General features: G+C 33.5%; 2 protein-coding genes across 2 annotated transcripts in view; both read left to right on the top strand.

The window, feature by feature from the left end:
* LOC146136153 (receptor-type tyrosine-protein phosphatase eta-like) overlaps positions 1–27,638 on the top strand; it is a 42,749-nt gene that overhangs the window by 6,478 nt on the left and 8,633 nt on the right. Inside the window, exons 5-35 of the mRNA XM_083396169.1 lie at positions 853–1,149; positions 2,250–2,546; positions 3,650–3,946; positions 5,046–5,342; positions 6,256–6,513; positions 6,590–6,645; positions 8,040–8,253; positions 8,474–8,571; positions 9,068–9,242; positions 9,722–9,872; positions 10,256–10,383; positions 14,347–14,616; positions 14,906–15,175; positions 16,606–16,709; positions 16,969–17,134; positions 17,235–17,356; positions 17,438–17,588; positions 17,806–17,958; positions 18,059–18,231; positions 18,405–18,558; positions 18,902–19,016; positions 19,249–19,278; positions 19,553–19,612; positions 20,084–20,095; positions 20,869–20,950; positions 21,470–21,560; positions 22,243–22,319; positions 22,573–22,702; positions 23,104–23,231; positions 24,434–24,591; positions 27,465–27,600. Coding sequence (XP_083252295.1) covers positions 853–1,149; positions 2,250–2,546; positions 3,650–3,946; positions 5,046–5,342; positions 6,256–6,513; positions 6,590–6,645; positions 8,040–8,253; positions 8,474–8,571; positions 9,068–9,242; positions 9,722–9,872; positions 10,256–10,383; positions 14,347–14,616; positions 14,906–15,175; positions 16,606–16,709; positions 16,969–17,134; positions 17,235–17,356; positions 17,438–17,588; positions 17,806–17,958; positions 18,059–18,231; positions 18,405–18,558; positions 18,902–19,016; positions 19,249–19,278; positions 19,553–19,612; positions 20,084–20,095; positions 20,869–20,950; positions 21,470–21,560; positions 22,243–22,319; positions 22,573–22,702; positions 23,104–23,231; positions 24,434–24,591; positions 27,465–27,600 — 4,850 coding nt within the window. The remainder of the gene's footprint in view (positions 1–852; positions 1,150–2,249; positions 2,547–3,649; positions 3,947–5,045; positions 5,343–6,255; positions 6,514–6,589; positions 6,646–8,039; positions 8,254–8,473; positions 8,572–9,067; positions 9,243–9,721; positions 9,873–10,255; positions 10,384–14,346; positions 14,617–14,905; positions 15,176–16,605; positions 16,710–16,968; positions 17,135–17,234; positions 17,357–17,437; positions 17,589–17,805; positions 17,959–18,058; positions 18,232–18,404; positions 18,559–18,901; positions 19,017–19,248; positions 19,279–19,552; positions 19,613–20,083; positions 20,096–20,868; positions 20,951–21,469; positions 21,561–22,242; positions 22,320–22,572; positions 22,703–23,103; positions 23,232–24,433; positions 24,592–27,464; positions 27,601–27,638) is intronic.
* Positions 10,390–14,463, top strand: LOC146136154 (fibronectin-like). The gene is made up of 4 exons (XM_083395345.1): positions 10,390–10,806; positions 11,015–11,272; positions 12,322–12,588; positions 13,196–14,463. The coding sequence occupies exons 2-4, from the start codon at positions 11,026–11,028 to the stop codon at positions 13,582–13,584; spliced, it is 903 nt and encodes a 300-aa protein (XP_083251471.1). The 5' UTR covers positions 10,390–10,806; positions 11,015–11,025; the 3' UTR covers positions 13,585–14,463.

The following is a 27,638-nucleotide window of genomic DNA, read 5'->3' as shown; positions in this document are numbered from 1 at the left end:
GAAATCATTTTACCTATCATCTGGCCATACATATATATGGCGGTGACATTCTTTTAAAATTGCTTGAAATAGATTCACTGCAAATTGTATAAATAGTAACAAGAGCTGTGTTTGCCAAACCTTGTGTTGTCCTATCCTCCTAAGCAAGATGCAGTATTTTTCCATATAGCCTTAAAATATTGAATCAAGCCATTTTTATTTGCTTGCAGCATAAATGAAACTATTTTGTGCACTTTTATTTTTGTATGTAAGTAAAATGAACTAGATTAGGCTCATTTCTGTTTGCACTTGGCATAAAAATACATAATTCACCTTGAAAGTTAAACCATTGGAAAACGTTTGTGTATTAAATTGGGTAAAGAAGGTATTAGACTTAAGTATCATTGCAAATAGTGATCTTGTTGGCTACGTAAGATGTTTGGTTTTGGAAATTTATAGAAATATAACTTAATAGTTTGTTTAGATACATACTTCCTTGAATAACAGTTTGAAAAAAATGATAATCAGGAACATTGCTGGTGTAGTACATAGATTGTAATTTAGTTCAACATTAGGTGTTTTTCTGTAAATAACAATTGTCTCATTAGTTTTTATGATTTAAACTAATCCCATCACAGCTCTGAAAGCTACTGGACGATAGTAATTTAAAGTTTGTTGTTTTATTTTTGTCTGATTGACAAAAAGGAGGTTCCCTGTTACTACTACATTGGCTCTTTATAACACCAAACAGACTACGAGTTGTTTCAAACAAATACAGACCGCAAAATGTCTGGTAGAACATGGTTTCCAAGTTATTTTTTCAAAAATTATTCTAGTAAGACTGTACTTCATAAACCTGCATTTTCTTCCAAGATCCTCCGACTCCTGCAACAGTTTTACTTGCTCAGGATGTAACTAACCCAACCACAGCTTTGCAAGTCAACTGGACCATAAGTGAATCCAACTTTGTTGTGACTGCTTTTCACATTGTTCTAATCGACTCAAAAGGAGTTGTTACACGTCAAACTAAGGCAAATACCGGAAAAGCAGGGAGTTACTTTCAGGTAGTTAGAAGTTTAGTTCCTGGTGAAAGCTACAATGCCACAGTTACTTCTGAAAGTACTGGTACAAATGGTAGCTCAACATCGACAGTGGACAATCAATATACAGGTACATCAACATGCAATTGCCACGTCCACACACTGCGAAGTGGTACTTATGTTGAAATAAACAACAGACTGTAAAATGTCTGTTAAAATTTGCAAGATGCCATTTTCTAAAACAAAAATGGGCTGCAGAGAGTCTTAATTAAATGAATATGTTTTTACACTGCTTTAAAAGACTTTTATTGCAAGATACATCTTGACAAACAAAAGAGTAAAATTGTTTTCATTTACATGTTTAATAGTATTCCAAATTTGGAAATCATTTTACCTATCATCTGGCCATACATATATATGACGGTGACATTCTTTTAAAATTGCTTGAAATAGATTCACTGCAAATTGTATAAATAGTAACAAGAGCTGTGTTTGCCAAACCTTGTGTTGTCCTATCCTCCTAAGCAAGATGCAGTATTTTTCCATATAGCCTTAAAATATTGAATCAAGCCAGTTTTATTTGCTTGCAGCATAAATGAAACTATTTTGTGCACTTTTATTTTTGTATGTAAGTAAAATGAACTAGATTAGGCTCATTTCTGTTTGCACTTGGCATAAAAATACATAATTCACCTTGAAAGTTAAACCATTGGAAAACGTTTGTGTATTAAATTGGGTAAAGAAGGTATTGGACTTAAGTATCATTGCAAATAGTGATCTTGTTGACTATGTAAGATGTTTGGTTTTGGAAATTTATAGAAATATAACTTAATAGTTTGTTTAGATACATACTTCCTTGAACAACAGTTTGAAAAATGATAATCAGGAACATTGCTGGTGTAGTACGTAGATTGTAATTTAGTTCAACATTAGGTGTTTTTCTGTAAATAACAATTGTCTCATTAGTTTTTATGATTTAAACTAATCCCATCACAGCTCTGAAAGCTACTGGACGATAGTAATTTAAAGTTTGTTGTTTTCTTTTTGTCTGATTGACAAAAAGGAGGTTCCCTGTTACTACTGCATTGGCTATTTATAATATAAACAGACTATGAGTTGTTTCAAACAAATACAGACCGCAAAATGTCTGGTAAAACATGGTTTCCAAATTATTTTTTTTTAAATTATTCTAGTAAGACTGTACTTTATGAACCTGCATTTTCTTCCAAGATCCTCCGACTCCTGCAACAGTTATACTTGCTCAGGATGCCACTAACTCAACCACAGCTTTGCAAGTCAACTGGACCATAAGTGAATTCAACTTTGTTGTCACTGCTTTTCACATTGTCCTAATCGACTCAAAAGGAGTTGTTACACGTCAAACTAAGGCAAATACTGGAACAGCAGCAAGTTACTCTCATGTAGTTGGAAGTTTAGTTCCTGGTGAAAGCTACAATGCCACAGTTACTTCTGAAAGTACTGGTACTAATGGCAGCTCAACATCAACAGTGGACAATCAATATACAGGTACATCAACATGCAATTGCCAAGTCCACACACTGCGAAGTGATACTTATGTTCGAATAAACAACAGACTGTAAAATGTCTGTTAAAATTTGCAAGTTGTCATTTTCTAAAACAAAAATTGGCTGCAGAGAGTCTTAATTAAATGAATATGATTTACACTACTTTCAAAGACTTTTATTGCAAGATACATCTTGACAAACAAAAGAGTAAAATTGTTTTCATTTACATGTTTAATAGTATTCCAAATTTGGAAATCATTTTACCTATCATCTGGCCATACATATATATGACGGTGACATTCTTTTAAAATTGCTTGAAATAGATTCACTGCAAATTGTATAAATAGTAACAAGAGCTGTGTTTGCCAAACCTTGTGTTGTCCTATCCTCCTAAGCAAGATGCAGTATTTTTCCATATAACCTTAAAATATTGAATCAAGCCATTTTTATTTGCTTGCAGCATAAATGAAACTATTTTGTGCACTTTTATTTTTGTATGTAAGTAAAATGAACTAGATTAGGCTCATTTCTGTTTGCACTTGGCATAAAAATACATAATTCACCTTGAAAGTTAAACGATTGGAAAACGTTTGTGTATTAAATTGGGTAAAGAAGGTATTAGACTTAAGTATCATTGCAAATAGTGATCTTGTTGGCTACGTAAGATGTTTGGTTTTGGAAATTTATAGAAATATAACTTAATAGTTTGTTTAGATACATACTTCCTTGAACAACAGTTTGAAAAAAATGATAATCAGGAACATTGCTGGTGTAGTACGTAGATTGTAATTTAGTTCAACATTAGGTGTTTTTCTGTAAATAACAATTGTCTCATTAGTTTTTTATGATTTAAACTAATCCCATCACAGCTCTGAAAGCTACTGGACGATAGTAATTTAAAGTTTGTTGTTTTATTTTTGTCTGATTGACAAAAAGGAGGTTCCCTGTTACTACTACATTGGCTCTTTATAACACCAAACAGACTACGAGTTGTTTCAAACAAATACAGACCGCAAAATGTCTGGTAGAACATGGTTTCCAAATTATTTTTTGAAAAATTATTCTAGTAAGACTGTACTTCATAAACCTGCATTTTCTTCCAAGATCCTCCGACTCCTGCAACAGTTTTACTTGCTCAGGATGTAACTAACCCAACCACAGCTTTGCAAGTCAACTGGACCATAAGTGAATCCAACTTTGTTGTGACTGCTTTTCACATTGTTCTAATCGGCTCAAAAGGAGTTGTTACACGTCAAACTAAGGCAAATACCGTAATATCAGGGAGTTACTTTCAGGTAGTTGGAAGTTTAGTACCTGGTGAAAGCTACAATGCCACAGTTACTTCTGAAAGTACTGGTACTAATGGTAGCTCAACATCAACAGTGGACAATCAATATACAGGTACATCAACATGCAATTGCCACGTCCACACACTGCGAAGTGGTACTTATGTTGAAATAAACAACAGACTGTAAAATGTCTGTTAAAATTTGCAAGATGCCATTTTCTGAAACAAAAATGGACTGCAGAGAGTCTTAATTAAATGAATATGTTTTTACACTACTTTAAAAGACTTTTATTGCAAGATACATCTTAACAAAGAAAAGAGTAAATTTGTTTTTTTGATTTACATGTTTAATAGTATTCCAAATTTGTAAACCATTTTACTAATCATCTGGCCATACATATATATGACGGTGACGTTCTTTTAAAATTGCTTGAAATAGATTCACTGCATATTGTATAAATAGTAACAAGAGCTGTGTTTCCCAAACCTTTTATTGTCCTATCCTCCTAAGCAAGATGCAGTTTTTTTCCATATAGCTTTAAAATATTGAATCAAGCCTTTTTCATTTGCTTGCAGCATAAATGAACTATTTTGTGCACTTTTATTTTTGTATGTAAGTATAATGGACTAGATTAGGCTGATTTCTGTTTGCACTTGGCATAAAAATACTAATTCACCTTGAAAGTTAAACCATTGGAAAACGTTTGTGTGTTAAATTGGGTACAGAAGGTATTAGATTTAAGTATCATTGCAAATAGTGATCTTGTTGGCTACGTAAGATGTTTGGTTTTGGAAATTTATAGAAATATAACTTGATAGTTTGTTTAGTTACATACTTCCTTGAACAACAGTTTGAAAAAAATGATAATCAGGAACACTGCTGGTGTAGTACGTAGATTGTAGTTCGGTTCAACATTAAGTGTTTTTCTGTGATTAACAATTGTTTACTTGGTTTTTATAATTTAAACAAATCACAGCGCTGAAAGCTACTGGACGATAGTAATTTAAAGTTTGTTGTTTTCTTTTTGTCTGATTGACGAAAAGTAGGTTCACTGTTACTACTGCATTGGCTATTTATAACACCAAACAGACTACAAGTTGTTTCAAACAAATACAGACCGCAAAATGTCTGGTGGAACATGGTTTCCAAATTATTTTTTGAAAAATTATTCTAGTAAGACTGTACTTCATAAACCTGCATTTTCTTCCAAGATCCTCCGACTCCTGCAACAGTTACACTTGCTCAGGATGTAACTAACCCAACCACAGCTTTGCAAGTCAACTGGACCATTAGTGAATCCAACTTTGTTGTGACTGATTTTCACATTGCTCTAACCGACTCGAAAGGTGTTGTTACACACCAAACTAAGAAATATACTGGAACTGCAGCAAACTACTTTCAGGTAGTTGGAAGTTTAGTGCCTGGTGAAAGCTACAGCGCTACAGTTACTGCTGAAAGCAGTGGTACAAATGGTAGCGCAAACGCATCGACAATTAATCAAAATACAGGTAAACTAGCATTTTCCCAAAGTACATTAAAAAAATTGCAAAAAGTATTTTGACGAAACAAAACTAGACTGAAAAACGTCTATTTAATCTTATATACTTAATTTGTTGTAAAAGACTTACACATATTGCCTGCTCGTTTGTTTACCAAAAAAAAACTGCCTTTCAATTGTAGTTTAATAATTTGCATGTTTTTGTGATTTTATAAGAGTGACTAACCAGGTTGAATATCATATTCAAATTTGCACTTACGGTCCAGAAAAAACTTTTTTTTTAGGCAAACTTATCTTTCTTAGCAAATACTAAAACAGCAACACAATATTGCTAATTAGTTGTTTCTTTTGTGCCTGTAGAAAGCTACTGCTTCAAAAATATTGGTGCAAATGGTAGCGCAGCAGCAACAACAACAAGCAATCAAAATACAAACAGACTATCTATCTTTTTAAATTATTGCAGAACTTTGTGGATTATTTAATCATAGATCTATCATGAGAAACACTGTTTTAAGAATGGTCATCTGCTATCACCCCCCTTTCTTGCTTAAGAAGTAAAGACTACTTTGGGGATCATGTCTAGGACTAATCTGTGATACTAGTATTCTCTAAGTCTAAAGAGACATCAGCAGACTGCAATACGTTTGCCAAAAATGAATTTTTTAACAAACTACTTACCATGCATTTTGTGTAAAAAGCAAAATAATGCATTTGTCTTGCAAGTTATGGTAAATATATTTGCCTACTGTTGATAACTTCTGGAATGGGTGTGTTGCAATGGAAGTCTTATTTACATTAACCTACATATTGTCCAGTGAAGTTGTTGCATGCATTATTATTTGTTTTTACATTTATGCATTAAAGTTGTTTATTGCCTAGAGGTTTATCTGTCTTAAAGACACTTGAACATATTTGCATTACAGACCCAGACCCCCCAACCGGTTTGTCTACTGGAGCAACAACATTCAATAGTGTGGTTTTGAAGTGGGTCAGACCAGCTGCTGGAATACTTGATGGATATAATGTTTATGCTGATGGAGTTAAAAAAAATAATGCGATTGTAAATTCACTTTCTTTCAATGTTACTGGTTTAGATGCAAATATCAACCACAATTTTATGGTTCGGTCAATTTCTGGAATGCAGGAATCAATAGACTCACAACCTGCATCTAACTTTACAAGTAAACTGCCCTTTATACATAATTGTGTTAGTTATAGAAAAGAATTTGTTCAACTAAATTATTCTGTGGTTATTAGGACCTGGAATGCCAATAAGTGTAGTTGCTACGAGAGGATCACCAGCCACGACACAGGTTTAAATTCTACATTTTAATATTACAAACTACATTTACCAAGTATACAAGCTTAAATGGTTATTAAAAATAAATATTCCCATTGATATTAAGAGAGTTTTTTTATGGCCACCATATATCAATATTTTATCCTGTCTTTGACAAGCCAACATAAGTAAGAATAATTGTGTTCTTAATTGAAGTTTTGACCAATTTCACAGTAAAGAAAGTTCATCGATGTATTTATAGCAGGGGTGTGCAACCTTTTATACAGCCGGGCCAAATATGTGTATTCGGATTAGACCACGGGCCACTTGCATATATCTTGTCGACTACCCAAAAAATTGTTCACACACTCACTTTGAACCGAACAATGCAATCTTTGAAGTAACAAATTTTCTCAGCTGTGGAAACTTATTTAGATCGAGATGATTGCGGGAAAAAACTACTTTTTAGCTGCGCAGAGAGAATTTGTTTCTTTATTTGCAACTCACAGGAACATTGAAATTGATTGAAAAACAATTACATTCGAAATGAGTTAAAACGATCAAGCTGCCATTCTTTATTATGTATGGACCACAATATTAAAATCATTTTAAGAACACAAAATTTGCAGGGCTCGGGGCAATCCATACATTCACACAACTCATACACTTTTTGCAACAGCATCCAAAACCCATTTTTGTAGTTTTAACTTGTTAACAGGCCACATTACTTTGGCATTACTTTCGTTTTTTGCTTCCGCCAACCAAGGAATTTTGCTATAAAGTTTGACTCAAAATTATAAACAAACTATAGTAACTAACTGTTAACAGCTACTGCAGCGAAAATTCCATGGTTGTTTTAAAACAATAGCACTACAAAAGGATATCGTTTAAGGCGATTTTATTCGTTGAGGAATTATAATTTGCTTTACCATTAAAATGACTGTTGGCGGTAATTTTAGGTAAATCGCTTCCCACCTTATTTAATCAACCAAAAATTTACATGCTATATAAGGTGACCAAGAGTTAGGAATTGTCAGGAAGTTTCAATATTTTAACAGTTATCTAAAACAGTTGCCTAAATGTTTCGTGGTGCGGGCCAAAAATCAAAGCACTCCGCGGGCCACATATTTTGGTTCCGCGGGCCGCAGGTTGCACGCCCCTGATTTATAGTATATGAAATTGTAATTCAAGCTGCCAGTCTTGCATTCAAAAAACAAAATAAATAATGCAGGTTTTTGTTGTCATGTAGTTTTGTATTGCCTATTTTGGGTTAAAATTGTTTTTACCCATTGTGCTCTCTGCTGTTATATTACTCCAGTTGTATTTATTTCTAACAATAGAAAACTTAACTTATTATCTCCAAGATATAAACCCTTATACAAGGAAATAACCAAAAATTTTTAACTAAAATTTGTTCTGTTTGTGAAGTTGAATGTCACCTTTATTGAACCTGCTGGACGAGCAGACTTATACATTGCCACATTGACTTCAAGGTCCGATAGTGTTGCAACCAATAGAAATAACGCAACATCCCCAATTACATTTGACAACTTAACACCTGGTGAAACCTACGGTGTCAAAGTTATAGCTACTGGTCAAGGTGGTGAAGGAACACCTGGGATAGGAGAAGATATTACTACTGGTTGGTTGAACTTATAAAATCTTAAAAAAACTTCTCTGCTTATTTCTGCTGAGATATGTATATTGAAAAGTAAACTAAGAATCGAAAAAACTTCATGCTTTTACCTTTGTCTTTTTAACTTAAAATTTAAAACAAGCATACATGTCTACATTTAGTTTTTTGTTATTTTTCTAATATTTAACCAAGCCAAACTTTTTAACCTTTGTTTTCTATTTTGTAGAACCTCCTCGGGTAGAAATTGCACTAAATGGAACAGATCAAAGTACTATAAATATAACATGGACTCTTCCTACTATAACTGCTATATTTGATTCACAGGTATTCTTTTATATATTTTAAGTTTATTGGTGGTTTGTCCTTTTGTCACTTTAATGTGTTTGTTAAAAGACTCTCACAAATGAAACAAAATGCCCCTTATGCAAGCATAGTTTTCTTTGGGATAAAATTAACAAATTCTGGTACATGTTTTTAATTAGTATTTAGTTACATGCTGTCAAGTTGTGTTAATTGTATTCTGTCAAGTAGTGTTAAGAATTGAAGGGCACTGTGTGATGCATAAAATACAAAATTCGCTAAAATGTAAAATTTGTGAAACAGATTTGTTTTAAATACACCGCATTGACATACCTAAACTGACACATTGCTAAACAGCTGAACACATCGTGGCATAAATTTTACATGTTAAAGCTGTGAAGTTTACTATTTATATTCTGCAAAGTCCGGTATTTCATCTAGTCGTATTCTATTATTTTTTTATAAAATCCAACATATGTGCAAACTTAGTATGCTTGGTAAAACTATTTTTTTTTTACAGAATCTATTATGCCTCAAAACAGATGACAAATCTATTGTTGCTAATGAAACATTAAATAACATGACAAACAACTACAGTATTCTTAATCTGACAGCAGGGACTAAATATACTGTTCAAGTATTCACTATAAGCAACTCTGTTAAAAGTACGAAAGCTGAACTTCCGGTTGCAACAAGTAAGTGCTTTTCGTTAGTATCTTATGTGTTACAACAAAAATAATAATGCTTTTTATCATGTTTATTGTATAATCAATGTGTAGGGTTGTCCGATACTAGACATTTTTATTCCTACACTGATAAAAAGTATTGTATTCCGAACCAATACCAAATGATATCATTACTATGCAAAAAGTTTAGTTTTATGCTGTCAACCTAATATATTTTCATAAATTTAACTTTCTCAGAAAAATCACTATGTTAGATTGCTTATTATGATTGAAATGCCCATAACAATTTGGTATCTAATCGGCCACCCTAGAATCTGCTGAGAAGCAGACCACCAATCATGTATCGGCCCTCATCCAATATTATCTGGCATCCCTGTGCTGTTGTAATAACAATACTCCCAAATTTACCTGAGCTGCGGATTACAAAACTATTTTTGTTTTTTTCTTTATTCCCCAAGAGTATGAGCAAATGTTTATTTTCTTTGCAGTTGGAGACAATCCATCCAATATTCAGGCACATAATCAAACTGTCAATAGCATTTTTGTAACTTGGGATTCTCCAGCTGGAACATATTATGAATTTCGCTTGAATTATTCCACAGTTGATCAATTTTACACTCCTCAAGACACACTATCCGAGTATGTCGTTCATATCGCATGTGTTTCTAATAATTTATGTGTAAAAATGAAGTTGCAACTTAGTGTAAAAATGTAGTTTTCGTGAGATTCAAACAAAAGCTTTCGATAAAGGTCTTTCACTGTTCTGTATTACTAAACTTATGTTAGTTCATTTGTAGTTCTACACACTGTTATATGTTGGTAAGCCTAAATGAAAAGGTTTTGATTTTTAAGTAAGTTGATTATATGGTGGATACAACTATTTATTTAACTACAGTTAATAGCATAACTTAATAATTTGGGCTCATATTATTGCCTAAATCCCAGTTAAAACTAATTTATTTTATCTATTTTGGAAATTACAAAACTTGTTGTTTTTTTACACCTAATGTTTCTCTTTTTAGGACTGTTAGCAACACAACTACGCTATACAAGATAACTAATCTAACTGCTGGAACTCTTTACCAAGTCACTGTTGAAGCAATCTCAGCATCTGGGGCAAGTGAACCAGCAATGGCACCTTTGGCCACAAGTATGTTGCTTTATAAGAGTTTTCAATACAAATGCTGTAATATTTCATGGGATTTCCTTGCAGTTTTTTTGTTTTTGTATGGTGGCAAGGTTTGTGTGTGTGACTGGTTTTGTGTATGTGTATTTGTGTGTGTGTATGTGGTCTTGTATTTGATAAAAAGTCTTGCAGAACCTGAAGCAGTCATCATCATTTCTGTTTTTCCTGAAACTGAACGGATCCGCATTAATCTGCCCTCCTTTGCATTCCACAATGGAACATATGATACACTGTTGATCAAGTGGAACTCTTCCTCAAATCAGTTTTCTCCAAACACTTCAATAGTCATCTCCAATCTAACAGCTGGGAAACTTTATGATATATCAGTAATTACATCTTTTAAAGGATTGTTGGCAGACAATATTACCAAAGTCAGATTGTACACCGGTAAATCAACCAATTTATTGCAATTTTTTTTCTTTATTATATATCCTCTTTGTTTTGAGTTATTCCTATGTCATATGTAATACGGCTTTTTACCACATAATGTTATATTAACCAATTTTGTATAAAAAGCAATGTAACTTTTTATATCATGTTCACTACGGTGTCATTTAAAAAAAACTATTTATATAAAAACTTTGTTCTTCTACAGTTCCTTATCCAATGAGAAATGCTGCTGTTACATTCCAAAACAGTTCATACATTACTTTACAATGGGTCAATCCACTAAGAGGAAGTTGGAAAGAATTTAGCCTGGCATACCATAACGGAACTTCAAATAAAGTGATTGCAACAAGGAACAACTCAATGAGCATACAAGTGACCAATCCAGGAATGCCATATCTGTTTAAACTATCATCATTGGCTGGCAATCAATCAAGTGTGCCCATTTACCTAAATGTTAAAACCGGTGAGTGTTCATCGAGTCTTTAATTCACTGACAAGGGAACTTATAGCTATACATTACATAAAAATTGTGGCATACATTAAAATTCGATGCAAGTTTATAAAACTGGCAACATCGGATAAAACATCATTGTGATTTGGTCAGTAAGTTGAAATCTGTGGTAATATATACTTTTAGAAAAGAAGCGCTTTTACAAACAGATCAATAATGAAAGTCCTTCCCAATGACGCACTTTTAGTGTTTGCCAGTCAAACAAACCATTTATTTTAACTCCCAATTTAGCAACTACTTTCGGAATGCTTAGTTTACTTTTTGTGCATTTTTTATTTGCACAAGGCAACTATTAGGTTGTATGTTGTCAAAACCAGATTTTTGGTTATGCGATTTGTTTTGCTCAGTTAAACGTTTGTGGCTGTGGTTTTTCTTAGAATGTATATCTTTAGAGTCATTCTATGGCGGGTCTAATGGCTAATAATTAAATCTTTCATCACTCCACTAACTATTTATATTCATATTACCTCTGAATGTCCCTATAAATATTTAAACTGTACTTTTCATTTTGTTAAAGTGATTTTAAAACACCATTTTTAGTTTTTGACCCATGGTTTTGAACTTAATTCTTTTAGTACTGCTGACATTGTCAGCATATTGAAATTAAGCAATAGGCTTATGTGCAGCACTAATTCCAATATTTGCTGTTATGGTCTTTATTGCTATACACAGCTTCCTTTCCATTGTTTTGCTGTGTAAACAAATGCTGATTGATGTATATATTTATTCAGAATTTAGCATTGCTTCGTGAACAATGCCTTGTTTTGAGTTAGCTCTTTAGTTGCTCCTTTATAAACAACAAACATTCGAAAACAAGGTTTGGGTATTGAAACGCAAGTTACAGTTAGGTGTGCCTTTAACACACATCAGGATGTAAACATGCACCAATATAAACATAGACATTAAAAAACAATATTAAAACAATGAGATGCTGCAGCATTTTGTATTCTCGCTTTCTTTGTATTGTGTTTATCAAGTATACCCCTCTTGCTTGTTTTCAGTTCCACCACCAGTCACAGACTTAACCTTGACATATTCCAATGACTCCAGCGATCTTCAAGTATTTTGGACATCTCCGGCAACTGGCACTTGGCAGTCAACTCAAGTGTCTGTGGCAAATATAACCCGGATTTTCCCATTTCGTGGCAGGTTGGTTAGCCACAACACAACCTTGTTGGCACTGCAGCCAGGGATAAGTCATCTGGTTTCTGTCTGTATTGTAAGCAGTGCTAATTATTCCAACTGCAGGAATGCAAGTGCAAAAACAAGTAAGCTTCTTTTAAGTATTATTCTTGAAACACAAAGGAAGTTAATGTTGTATATATTTTTCATTTATTTTTTTACTACACCATATGTGATTGATTTGTGTTGTTCTTTTTCATCTTTTCATCTTAATGATTACACATGGTGTGTTTTTTGATTACATGAGCATCTTTTTTAAGTATTGTATTTTAGCATAGCTGTGGTTATACATGCATCATAGGATGTTACCCACAGTTGAGTTGACCAAACAGTCTCACTTCCTTATAGACCTGGCCACCTACGTAACAATAACTTGTAACAGCAATACACACTTTATATTATAACATATGTTTCCAAAATACAACAGGTTTTATTTTTGTTTAAAGTCATTTATATATAATATGTTCCCCAACAAAAAAATGATTTTTTTGCATCATTGCATGATGCTTTTTAGTATAATTAGTTTGCCTAATCCTTTCAAATACATTGATTGTGTTCTTGTTTAAACTAATTTAAACTTGGAATTATAAATCAATTATTCAGAGATTATATAACTGAGGTTCTTTACTGCCACCTGTGTAAAAAATAATATTGACGAAGAAATTATTGTTTAGCTTTGTTCTTTTATTTTAGGACCAGAGCCACCCACAAGTATCTATTTGGTTGCTGCCAACTCCAGTTTTGTTTCTATGGCGATACAGTATGATGGGGTTGGAGTTGTCGACTCTTATCTGCTTACATATAAGAATGAACAGAGTCTAGAGCACTTCACTATAGATACTCAATATTTTGGTGCATTAACTATTGCAAACATCTCTGGCCTTAAACCAACTTCCTGGTACAAGTTTAGAGTGTTTTCTCTATCAGGAAGTAATCGCTCAATGACGTCTTTCAATCAGCTTGTCATCACAGGTACAATAGTTTTTTCTTTGTGTAACATCCTATTTCTCACAATGAGAGGTCACTGTTTATACTTTATAAGAGTCAATTTAAAGTTATTTCTTCATTTCCTTGTTTGTTGAAAAATCTAATTATATTTTCTATGCTATAGACCTGACCAGGGGTCACCAAACTGTTTTCATAAAAGCTGGATAACTGTAAGGTTTGGTGATGGCTAGCTGGCTAACTGGAACATTAAATTTCTATTGACCTTATTTGACTTATTTTAATAAACAAATGAAACTCTTAAAAAATACCACAATATATAGTAAGCTTTATGTTTTTTGTTTAGTTTAAAATTTTCAAAAAAGTTAGTTTTGCAACTGACAAACATTTCTCTTTATAAACTACATTGTTTTAGGAAACGCTGCCGGTTAAAAGAATTAAACAAGCGGGTCGTGACCCCTAATAGTTTATTCACAATGTTAATATTTGAACTACAAGATTGTTAAGTAATGGACAATAATTGTATCCATTTTTGTATTTCAGATTCTCATGCTTTATGTTGAACCATGGTCATTACGATGTTTCCTCAATTGCTTTGTGTTTTTTGTAGTGATTTTGATCATGCGTTTATGAGAATGTCTGTGTTTGTGTGTGTGTGTTGTATGTGGGTCCGTTGTGTATAAATAATGAGGTGGTGTTCATAATAAAAAGTTTAATTTTTAGATGTTGTAAGAAATTCTGGGGTTACCTGGTGGTTTTGTTCTGAATGTCGTCTGTGTTTTCAATGTGTTTACCTTTTTTGGCCACTTTCAAACATTCACCTAATATGTCATCATACATTTAACAGCCATGCATAAGTAGACTTTAGAGCAGTCAATCTAAAAAAATCTTACCTACAGCCCCCTCGCCGGTTACCAAACTCAAGCAAACAACTAAAGACACCCAGTCAATTCAAGTCTCATGGACTGCCCCAAACAGTGGAAGTTACATCCTCTTTAGGGTGAAAGCAACTGGTAGTGGCGGTAATGTCACCACCAAAAATGTGGACAATCAAACAACAACCACACTTGTTACTGGACTGACACCTGGCACCTTATATAACATATCTGTTGTGGCTGTGTTTTACAACATCTCTAGCGAACCAACAACAACAACAGCTGCTTCTACAAGTAAGCCTTGCATAGTGTCATTTTGCTAGGATAACACATTTTATCAACAATTTTTATATAAATTTGTTTAATCAATCTAAAGAACAAATTAAATACTTAAATTAGATGTGTTTTAAATTGTTATCTTATTTTATTTCCTTTGCCTAGTTTTTGTTAGTATACCACTTTTGCTCCTAATTGAATATTATTTAGAAGTAATATAGTATTAATTGATTAAAGCTATATAAAGTCTTTTTAACAAAGGTATTCCACTCATTGTTACAGTCTTACTATTTTTTATTTTCAACAGTTCCCAACCCAGTAACAAACTTAAATGTGTCCCTGACTTCATTCAACACAAAAGAGAACATCACATGGGGTGCTCCAAGCCTAGGAAGCGTAGACAAGTACATCATCAACACAACCCGGGTCCGTGATTCATCACCAACATTTGCTGAAGTTGCAAGCACCCAACTTTATTATGAATTGACTTTGATGCAAGGAGATCAATATTTGGTTCATGTATATGCCATATTCGAGACAAACCCTTCTACCAATACAACAAAGACAATCACTATAAGTAAATTCAAACAAATAATATCTTGTCTGCCAATCTTCCACAGAAGCATGCTTATCTGATAAGCACGGTCATGGTTACAGCTTAACATCACTAACAAGAGAGTGAATTGGATTCACTTATTTGGCTTGAAATACAGCCACAGCACTGCTTTGGTTTCATTATTACTTATTTATTTACATTTGAAAGCAAACCTCATGAGTGGACCACGACCAGGATGAAGTCATGAAACTGAAAGAGCTTTGTTTGACACAAGGCAATCTATTATAGTTTTTGTAAATTTACAAACAACCAATCCTGAAGGTCCAGAAAGTTTGCAGAATATGACTTGAAACATAGTCAATTAGTCACAAATGATGCACTATTTTTATCACTTTGTGAATGACATACTGAGTTTGTTGGATTAATGTATAATAGTTTGCTTTTTTATTTGGTTTTGATGGTTTTGACTTATTCACACACCATATGTTTGTTACACTTGAGGCGTGCAGGTGGTTAGTGCATGTTTGCCATTTTGTGAATGTTTAGGACTCTAGGCTATTCTTTATGGCTAAATGCTTTTATTTTAATTAGTTATGTATGATACAAGTACGAATCCTAATTTAATAAATTTTAGGCAATGCATGTTTCCGATACTACTAGATCAGAGCTGCAATTATAAAGGAAAGTCATTGTAGCAGACTTGGACAAATAGATTTATTTTAGCTTTTTAATTAGAAATTTAAAAATTAGAGCATTTTAGTTTTTCCAAATTAGATTAGATTAAGAATTAGATCGTTTTGAGTTTTCTTAAATCAAAGTCGAATTAGAATTACTAATTCCTAAAAAATCAAATTTCAATTAGAATTTGAACTAGAATCACATTTATTTTTTTACGACCAATTTAATTTAATCGCAATTTCTTCTTATAAGAAGGTAATGGTAAAAATGTGTGTGTTATTTTTTATACGTCTTTATGCTTTTTAGACTGTAAAAATTACATACAAGTCGTTCCAACCTAAAATTCTAATTGAAATTCCATTTCTAAACTGAGAGACTAAAAATGCCGTTGGACAAAAGAGGATTTTTGGTAAAATCCAAATTAGATTAGAATTAGAATTAGATCACACAAGCAATTTACAAATTAGATTAGAATTAGAATTAGCCGCAATTTGCTCTAATTCAATGAATTAGAAAACTAAAATTATCTAGTTGTCCAAGTCTGCATTGTAGACAATGAGTTTAACTTTGTCTAACTAATGGTGTGTTATGGTTTGCTGGAGCCAAAATAAATTGTCATTTATTAAAGCATCATTCATACAAGATGAAGCTAATTATTCCCTTGTGTTGCAACTTGCAAGAGGTGCTTGTGTTAAACCTCTGTCCAACATCAGTAACTTCCAATCAATAGACCACCTAACTTTTTCATATTAAAATATAATTTTGTGCATCAGATCCTGCACCGGTCACCAATGTTGTTATATCAAGGGGCCCAGATCCAACCAAAGATGTGAAGATAGATTGGACACAGCCTGTTGGTAATGGGGAACAAGTTGTGGTAAGTTTTAATATGAAATAAAGCCACAGTTAAAAAATAATACAAACAATATAAAACTGGGCAAAGATCATGATTTGTAATGAATTATCATTCAAAATGTTTGTAATACATATTTACTACAAAGAAAAGCAATTTCCTTTCCACTAATTAATTTACTATTACATTGCAACTCTTTTCTTTAAATAAAACAGGCACATCATATTAGGCTACGGCAAATGGGTCTTCATAACTTAAGGAGTGCACAATTGTTGTTTTGCAGACCAACTATACTGGAGGGTCTAAATCAGAAACACAAATAATGAATGTTACTTTTACTGTCACCTCAATGTCATTGAAGCTGGAACCTGGGTACAACTACACTATTAGTATACATGTTGAAAGCTTTGGATTCAAAAGTGAGACATACAACACCCAACTAACCATGGGTAAGCGTTATAAATTTTATCTATTTTTCTGATCCTCTTCCTTTCACTTAAAATGAATATATATATATAATATATATAAATTATATTTTACTTTTAACAGAGCCTTTTCAGCCAGCGTTTACCAGTGTCCCAACAAACGCAAGCATTAAAATCAATTGGAAATCTGAGGGATTTGTTGAGTTTTACAAACTTGAATATACATCTGGAACAAATGATTTAACGGTATTAAAACACTACTTTACAACCTATTTGTTTTGTTGTTTTTTTGAAAAGTTTTATACACTATTGTTTTTCAATGTGTAGGAGATGCTTCCTGGTCAAGACATTTCCAAAGATATTCGGTCTCTTAATCCATATGTGAATTACACCATTTCCCTGACATCATTTGTGTACAATATCACTGGTCTTTTACCTAGTAAAACTGCCACCAGTATCATACGGACACTCTCTGCAAGTGAGTACATAGTGACCGAAAATCATGTCCATTTTTACAATTTCTTACATATTACTGTCACCAATTAGGTATTAAAAATCTAAGTTGGTCTTAAGGAAACATTATTTTAAAAAAAATAATTTGCAAGATTTTATAAATTTTATACATAATTTGAAAACTCTAGGAAATCAAATTCGTGTAAAATTTTGGTAAACTGATATTTTTTTATGGTTTTAAGGTCCGCCTATGCCACCTGCAAATATATCGGTAACTTCTAAAATCACAACTAGCAAAAGCTCAATTAGCTTCACGATGCCGGAAAACCTATTCAGTGATAAACATGGGCCGATTTCTGCTTTCTGCCTTTTTTTGTCTACCAAAAGCAAACAAGGTAATTTATTTGCTAAAATGTTAAAAGAAGCGGAACTGGTGTAATTAGAATTGTAGCAGATGGAAATATTTCTGTTTTGTTGTTTTCTTCTTCCAAATAGGCACTGGTCCAGCTTCAGCGCAACCAAATTTGTCAGGAAGAGAGCAATGTCAAAATTTTCAAAGCAGTAAACAGTGCATTACTTTATGCGTAGACTGGAATGGCAATCATCTAACTAAACAAAATCGCAAACGCCGAAGCTTTGAGGCTCCTGTTGGAAATCCCCCTATTACGGTACCATGCTGCTTGCGGGCTGTAGGGCATTTAGTTGATCATTTTTCTAACATTTTTGTAAATGTTAGCATCTTAACATTTTTAAATAAGAATTGCAATGTTCTAAAAATGATAATTTTTGTGTTTTTGTAATTCTTATTGTAAATAGTAAGATCTATTTTTTGCTTTTCTAGTTTGTGATTGGTGATGGTTCAGAATCTGTGTACAATGGAATTAACTTTCAAAATACAGCTCTTTCCCCCTCAACAGGGTATATTGTAGCAGTGGCAGGCCAAACTCAAGACTCTGTCTTTGTTTCAACATTTTGGTCAACAGAAATTGTTACAAGTAAGTGAATGCATAAGAGGCATTTTTCCTTCTCATAAATATGAGATTAAAAATCTTTGGATGGTACTTTTAATGTGGCATTCGTTACATAGTTTTCAGCCAGTTCAAATTCAATTTGTTTTTAAAGTATTAAACACTATTTTTTGAAATTGTGGCTATTTTGTGACAAATTTCAAGTGTTTCCAATAGCTTTTGCTTCTAAACAGTTAATATTTACCCGTGGGATTAATCAAATTCAGTTATGCAATAAGATCTATCACCTCCACATCCAAGTACACTATTTTATATAACTTAAAAATGTAAAACTTTTGTTGTGTTCGATTTGACATATATTATGTTTTAGGTGTGGATGGTGGGTTAATTGGTGGTCTTGTTACCATGGCGGTCATTCTGGTGCTTGTTATTATTGGCGCTGTATTTTTCATAAGAAGAAGACAACAAAACAAAGCGGATGACAAGTGAGAAAAATAACTAATTACTAGTGGATATCTAAACTTTACACTGTTTGAAATCAGCTTGGGTAAATTTAATTCAGAATATGTTCATTTAAACTGATTGATTTTTTTTATTGCATATTTTTAAATTTAGCAAACATGTGCCATTTAACACATTGGCTTCAGATAGGTGTAAAATATTTAATACAGAAAGTTTAAGTTAGTTGTTGTTCAAAAGCTTTTACTGCTTCAACAGGGCTAATGGATTCACCATGATACCAAAGAAGTAAATTTTGTTAAACATTTTTTTTGCATGAACTTCTTTTCATTTATATGTTGGGTATATCTAACAAAAATGTATTTCATAAACTGAAATACTTTGCTACATATTTATTTTTTAGAAAATTTTATTAAAACTCGGTTTTTAGTTTTAATTTTTAGTTTTGGTTATTGCTGTGTTTGATTGAGTCTACATAAAAAACATTCAGCAAGTATTACAATTCACAAAAGTTGCATTACCCACTTCATTTACTAACCTTGTTTCGTTTTACTAAAACCAGTGGGAAACACGCTGGAACAATTTCCAATGACGCAATCATTGATATGACACAAAGGCCAAGGTTTGTTTTAATCTTTTATGACACGTGCCATGTATTATTCCTGTGATGCCATATCTATCAATTAAGAATTTGTGATATGCTAACTAAGAAAAGATAATCATTTTTGTCATAAAATGCTTTCTACCCGCCCATTATTATGATCAATCACAGTGTTTAAATTGATTTTGGATGTAAATTTGCATCAATGCTTTGACATCTTAGTATCACAATGATTACTTGATTTCAGTTTCAACTGTTTTATTTTATAATTGTGTTTAATGAATAGTGGAATTTAGTTATTTTGTTTTATTTTCAATCTCTAGTTCTATGTAGTATTATTGTAATATTTTTTGAACAATGTGTTTAAGTCACATTTGAAATATGGTTATATAACTTCCTAAAAAGGTATATGAAATTATTTTGTTTTTGACATTTATTTGATATAATAATAATTTTATGTGTATGTTAATATTTTGTTGTTTTTATTTACAGGGGAGAAAGCAAGTAAGTATAATAATAGCTAACTTATTTTTTTCTAAGAATTACGCTTACTTGTTGTTTGTAGTGTGTACTATAAGCCCAGATTAGCCCAGTGGTTTCCAAACTGAGGTAGCAAATCATAAGCTTTTAAACCAAACCCAAAATAGGAAAATGGAATAAAAAAGTAAAAGCAGTTTAACCTAACTTACTTAACTTTGCTATTTACTAGTAACCTTTATTACCTTTTTTCGTTAATTTTACATCCATCTCGATATAGAAGCATTTTTACCTGTAATTACAAGTTTTACAAGATCATTTAAAAAAAATCAGTCTAATACATTGTTGTATGGAATCCACTGTCATAGCCTATAAGAATTTAATTTTTTCTATACATAGCTAAGTAAATAAAAATTCCAAAATAAGTGTTTTAATGTTTTTTAAATAAGTATAGAGTAAGATGAAAAAGGCGTTTTGTTATGTATTTTATGACCTTACTCAATTGTGTCGATGCATATTGCACATTGAAAATTTTTGATAGTTGAAAGGTTTAAAAAAGTATTTTTATTTACGAGTTTATATTGCTACACACAGAAACATAAAACTCACTGAATTTAAAAAAATATTCCACGACCTGGAGGATGAAGATGTGTCACAAAAAATATCTCTTGAATATGGGGTTCGTTTTATCATAAAAGAAAGCTTGATCGAAAAATCAAACCTTCTTACTCAACCCTGTTTTTGCAAACAATGATTAGCTTTTTTTAAATTTATTTTTACTCAAAAATCCTGTGATTCAGAGTGATTCAGTTGGCCGAATACAATGGTGTGATGCGGATATTGAAGGCTGATTCTGATTTTAAGTTTTCCGAAGAATACGAGGTTTTTGATTTGCATTTCTTGTGTATTTATTTTTTGAGCTGAAAACCCAAAAGTCCAAATTGGCTAGTGATAGTACTGGTCAAATTTTAAGCCAATATTGTATGTTTTTATATTATGTTTACAAAATTCAATTAAGTTTTTGTTATTTAAATCTGTGCCCGAAATACTTGGAAGTCGTATAGATCAAATCTTGCAATAGATTGATTTGGTTATATAACGAATTTCGGCATGTTTGGTATTTTCAGCTCTTAAATTTAAAAGTGTGGCACTTATTACAAAACTTTCTTTCTATCCTTTATTCATGTATTTATGTTATACTTTGAAATTGTTTAGTTTGTTTGCCAAACCTTTAAACTTTTTTTGAAATTGTAGTTATCACCAATATCTGTTTAAAAATATAGTAACCTAAAAAAAATAAGTGCATGTTGGCTGGCATTGTTCCTGTTTTTTTTTGCTTTGCAACTTCTACTGTCAAACTAAAAATATGTAGTGATATCTAAAATCTGGATTGATGTTCAGGAATTCAAGTCTGTCGGGCGTGAACAATCCACAAATGCTGCCCTTTTCCCTGAAAATCGTGGCAAAAATCGTTACACAAATATTTTGCCGTGTAAGTGCAATAGATTTATATCTTACCTTTTAAAAAACCTATAATGTAATTATCAATGCTTTCATGTTAACCTTAATTTCGATTTTCAAGTTCTTTTCCTTTCAAAGTAAAGATGAAGAGAAGGGTACAGACAGTTTTTATCAGAGTGAATTGAATGTTGAGCCGCTACCAAGTTTGACAGTAAGGCAAATGCAGTTCCTAATTTTATGTTGTAGAATTTAGGTAAAGCATTTTTTTAGACAGATGATTAGATTTCATCGCTAGATTGTATTTATTCCCAGTTCTAGATGCTATTTAGACAGCATAATCAGTTTATCTGTTATGTAATTTTGTTCAGTATCGTTAGTTAATACTACTAGGCCAGGTTTTTTTTTTAAGTTTTATTGGCTGCACTATTAAATATAAAATGTATTTTCGATATATTTTGTTTTGCTTACATTTTATGGTGGATTTTAAGATTGACAGGTAATAACTTCCTGCTTGCTTTAAAAAACACTCTAGTACTTGGGTCTACATTTATTATTTCAAATAGAAGCAAGGTGTTAATCATACTTGCACTTTTTATTTACGAACATCATCAAAGCTTTCTAGCAGTTCTTGGTTCCAAAGTATTTTGTCAATCTTTTATAACTGAACCCCGTTAAGATTAAGGGCGCCTCATACCCGTGTTTTAATTATTTAGATGACAACACCAGAGTCAAGCTTTCTGCCGTGGATGATGAACCCGGTTCAGACTACATCAACGCTAACTACATTCCTGTAAGTGCTTGCATTAAAAAGGGTAAAGCAATGTTAATCTAATGACTCACTGAAAAGCATTTGACACTTTTAGTTCGTTTAACGAACACTCCTTAAATGATATTCACAAAACACAAGTTAGATCTGTGGACGCAAAACTGCATCATTTATTTCCAATGGCAAAAAGTTGGCAAAAGAGCAATTTGCAAACATCTGGCAAAGTGCATTTTGTTTTAATGAAAAATGAAATTATTCATATATTTTTCGCTTACAGGGCAACGGAAATATGCGCGAGTACATCGCCACACAAGGTCCACTTCCCGGTACAAAAGACGACTTCTGGAGGTTGGTCTGGGAGCAAAACACCAGAAACATCATCATGGTTACACAGACTGTAGAAAGAGGTAAAATTGCATTTAGTTGCTTTATCGACCTATCATAGGTTTAAGGTCGGATTTAAATTCGACTTTGCAAAGCCTATGTGATGTGATTAAACAAAAACGTATGTGTTAAGTAAAGCACAAATTTTGCTTAAATTTCTCACGTAAAAGGCGTTCCAACTTTCAACGGAATTTTGCTGAATAAATATATTAAATTTGTACCATTGCTAATGGTTGTTTAAATGCTTCTTTCGGTTTCTTTAATAACATTTACCATGCAATGGATATGACGAGTTTGTTTGTGTTTATGTTTATGTGGCCAGGCACTGTTTGCAAATTTACTGTCTTCGATTGTTGCTACTCCGTTGCATATTATAATGATTAAGGGTGTAATCTTCAAGCCCTATCACTTTTTTATCTTTAAGGTAAAATCAAGTGTGACCACTACTGGCCCTTTGACAACGAGCCAATCACCGTTTCGGATTACACTCTCCAGATGACCGCCGAATCGATTCTACCCGACTGGACCATCAGAGAGTTCAAGCTGACCCATGTAGGCCGTTACAATGTCCTAGCTAATGTTATTATGCCTAAACAATGCTTAGTTTATTACTATGTTTTATATTGTATACCCATATTTACCTTTTGAAGGACGAACTTTTTAGTTTGCTTTAAATTATTTTTTTATTGGCGATATTTCAGAAAAAGCTTTTGAAGAAGATCTTCAAGGTAGTTTTGCGATTTTTTGGTGAATGAAATTTATGGGTATAAGGGGCTTGCATGGTAGTAGTAAAGTTCTAGTGTACTATTTTGCCGTCTAGCCAAATATGAATTTTAGTTTATATGTGTGAATTTATGTCGCATGGGTTATTGAAAAACGGTTGCACACAAGTACCATACGACATCGAAGATTCAAATACAATGTTTGTTTACCAGTCAAGCGTAAATTTGTTAGAGGAACAATGTTTTTATTGTTAGCTTTGAATAAACATAGTTATTTCATTTAAATAAAGCCGACGTTGCTTAAACAGCATAATAATATGTTGTTATCGGCTTGTGCTTTTAATATTTTGGTGTTAACTCTCACTTAGTTTTGCATATAAACATATAGCTTTTTAAAATATTATTGTTTAAAGCAAGGTAATTCACTTTTCCCTGTATTTTGCTCCTTGTTTTGTGATAATGCCGTTGTCGTACATCGGTTGACATGGCACCTTTGTTATCATCGAGTCTAAAGAAAACGCGGTTGTCATAAAAAAGCACAAACAAAAAACAACAAACTGCATCGCAATAAATCCAAAGCCGCACATTTTAAATGTTTGTAATCCACTATCCAAGCCCTCTTCACACCTGGCACGCACGAATTTATTGGAATTTCGAAATAAAGTAGTCACTTCAAACATGTACACATCGAATAGGAACTAGGGCTTCTTGAAATTGTTATTCTTTTGTCACCGTTTTCGTGCCATAAAAGCGTAGACAGCTAGATAAGGGGCCATTTTTGAGTTAAATCTATGATATTTTTGATCTGATTCTCCACACTTAGCGACCCCCCTTGCGCCATTTTTAAAATACACTACGTCACGAAACGTCATAAGCAAGAATTCCGAGATCAGAGTGAAAACCTTACGCAGAAAATATCGACAAATGCCATGCAAACTAGCAACATTCGCACAAGGGTTTCTGGTCTGGATTTTTAATGTGGCGGTGGCTTTATGTACACTTTAACCATCGCTAACACCGCCGCTGCTACAGGGAGCCGACACCCGTCGCATACGCCAGTTCCACTACACTGTGTGGCCTGATCACGGCGTACCCGACACAGCCGAAACCCTGGTCAAGTTCATCCGCTACGTTCGTCGCACCATCGACCGCGAAGCCAAGCACACCGGACCCACGGTCGTCCACTGCAGGTGCGCCTTTTTCCATTGATTTCTCACTAAGTTAGTGTTTTTAAATCTCTCAGTTCTTCCCCTAGATAATTGGGCATTTACAGATAATTCGCATCAAGGGTCGTGTTTTTCAGTGACTGTATAATGGCCTCCTCGAGTCCTTCAAATCACCGGGCTTTAATGGTAATCTAAGCATTTGTTCCGGCTAAAGTGATATCTGTCGGCAAACAATGGCATATTACAAAAGGCGCGCCACAATATCTATTACTGCGCCAATATAAGCCTATGCCATTTGTGTTTCCGTTGGTTGTGCCCGGAATGCTGCTTTAAAAGTTTACACCCGCAATCACCCGAGCGCGCCTTTTGTTCAGCCAGCTGCCAGAAGTCCGTTTCCGCAGTATTTGAAAAGCGGCGAGGCTGCTACAATGCGCAGTCGTCTGATATAACGTTCTGCATCTGCGGAACGGAAACGCTACATGTGCGGGCGTGTTTTTAAAAGTGCTCTACTCACATCCTGGTTGCCTCTCTTGTGTAGGTCGCTTGCCAGCATACAACGCTTTGCAATTTGCCTGATTGATTATCAAATGTCTGGGTTATCTCGGTACCACGTCTACGCAGTACGTCCGCTTATTTCTAGATTTAGATCATATTGAACTGTGTCTAAAAATCGTTGTAAACATGGTTTGTACAGTTAATATTGCTTTTTATTATTTAACAGCTTTGAAAATTGATGTTTTCTTAATTTTCTAGTTTTGCGCAAAGAACTAAGAACTTGCGTGCGACTTTTTAAAACCAACCTTTAAAAAAAACAAATTACTGATTTCCTTTAAAAAATTTGAATGCCTTTTTTGTACGTTAAAAGATTTTATATTTCTTTATGTTTAGGGGATGATATTTTTTACATTTTTGAGAGATTTCCGACCCACGAAAGTTAACGTATACGCTTAAAAAACTAAAACCTACCGTGTCTTATAAAGACGTAAGAAAGACTAGCAAGAAACGTAATCAAAACAAGCAATACGCCATAGGTGTGTGACGCAACCGCAAACATCCCATTTTAATTAGAGGCTAAAGGAAATGGTAACGCATTATGTTTTGATACGACATCGTTGGAGTGAATTGTGTTTGTATTGTGAAATCACGCGCTTGATCATGCTTTGACTGCTGCTTTCAGGGTTTCGCCTGTATGCTGTTGTTTCAGGAAACACACGCAGTTCACATATTCAAATGCGTCAGCGCGTCTATTGCATTGTTGCGTCATAATTAAGCCAAAACTACAGTGTGCGGCTCTTGGGCGCCACAAGAGTTACAGCCTTTTATAGGCTTAGGGCCAAAGGCGGATAACATGTTAAAACAACAAGCTGGTTTTGTTTAGTTAAGAGCAGTTGTTTTTTATACAAATGTGGCCGTGCTTAAAGCGCACATATGGAGCACTCGTTATGTTTTTTTCTGGCACGTTAAACCAAGGTTTAAACTTTAAACCACCAACCACACCATAAAATATTTGAGTTCATGAATATTCGCGTTTAAAAAAAAACAACGTCGTTTAATTTTCTATGCAACTTCCGTGGAAGTCGTTCTTTCCATTCAAACAAAAAACTGGGTTTTTATTGCCAACATACTAATGTTGCCATTGAATCCACAAAAATTCTCCGAAGCATGAATTGGTAAATTCCCGTTTTATGAGTTTGTAATGTTTCGGCTCAAGTTTTCGCATTTCGGCTTTGTTCAGCCTTTTGCCAGCTCCACGTCCCAGCATATACAGGAAATGGCGTATTGGCCATTCTAATCCCGGCCACAAATAAACAATGTGTGCATTAAGATTGTCGCACGGAGTTATTCACGGAAAGGCAAATGGCTGGTTGTATCGCTTGACTACGTATACGGAAGAACTGGAACGTGGTTGAGAGTCGAATTATATGCAACAATGCGCCTATTAAGTCGTCATTGCCTTGTCGGGGTTTCGTCGCGAGACACAAACCAGGCACTTCGATTTTAATATTTAAATCGACCGATGTTACTCCATGTTTAGTTTCTTAAATACGTTTGATCCACTACTGTCGCATATTAAGTGTACCATTTTAGGACGCCTTCTAACGAGTGGTGTACTAAATATTTGACTGTCTTTGTATTGTCTTTTAGAGGCAAGCCGAATTATAAAATGTGACTCATCGTATACATTACTCATGCAGCATACAAATGCAATATTTTGAAACTTGCTATCTTGCGGTTTGTGTTTCGATGCAGCTTTTTGCTGTCATCAGCTAATCTATTTCCATTTTCTCGCCGCCTGACCAAATTCGTTATTGTTTTTATTTTTTCCTTAATTCGATTTTAATTTAATTAATTTCTATTAAAACGCGTGTGTGCGTGTTGAACCCTATTTAAGTATGGTTTTCGTTTAAAAAACACTTTTGCCAAATTCGTAAATTTTGTGACCCAGACAAAACACTAAATCATATTACCACATGTGAAAATGAATAAAGAGTTATTCGAAACGTTCAAAATGATACCTACTTCTGTATGGGCTTTGATATTCTCATTACATATTACCACAAATATGCTTATTAAGCTTTTTTGGACCATACACGAAAAGCAACATGCCAAAATGATTTTTTTTAAGTTAATTATGAAAAGCGGTCGTCATAGCTATTTCAGCATTTAAACGTATGAAACAAAACGAAAACAGAAAAGTATTAAACAAATGTTGCTCCCTCCTACAGCTATATAATCGACCATAAATATATTTGTAGGTTGTTATTGTTATCAATGTTGCCCTCAAAAATGGAAGCGATAGCCTGGACAAAACACACCAATTTGCCTGGCCCTTATTTTTTCTGTACTGCGACACGTTGTACACTTGTAAAGAGGGCCTTTCTACGTTTCTCTTGCAGTGCCGGAGTGGGCCGCACCGGAACCTACATTGCCATGGACCGCCTGCTACAGCACATGCCCCGGAACAACTACGTGGACATCTTTGGCATCGTGCACCAGATGAGAATGCACCGCGTCTTCATGGTGCAGACTGAGGTACGTCGGCTCTCTTACATGCGAATATATAGTCGTTT

The sequence above is a fragment of the Ascidiella aspersa genome, chromosome 8 (assembly GCF_963924565.1).
Source record: "Ascidiella aspersa chromosome 8, kaAscAspe10.2, whole genome shotgun sequence".
Lineage (NCBI taxonomy): Eukaryota > Metazoa > Chordata > Ascidiacea > Phlebobranchia > Ascidiidae > Ascidiella > Ascidiella aspersa.
Note: the sequence above shows the minus strand (reverse complement) of the source record. Positions and strands in the feature narration are given on the sequence as shown.

Coding starts and splice junctions, on each gene's coding strand:
- LOC146136154 (XM_083395345.1), top strand. CDS start 11,026: ATGAGAAATGCTGCTGTTACATTCCAAAACAGTTCATACATTACTTTA. Junction 11,273..12,321: donor TTACCTAAATGTTAAAACCG/GTGAGTGTTCAT, acceptor GCTTGTTTTCAG/TTCCACCACCAGTCACAGAC. Junction 12,589..13,195: donor GAATGCAAGTGCAAAAACAA/GTAAGCTTCTTT, acceptor CTTTTATTTTAG/GACCAGAGCCACCCACAAGT.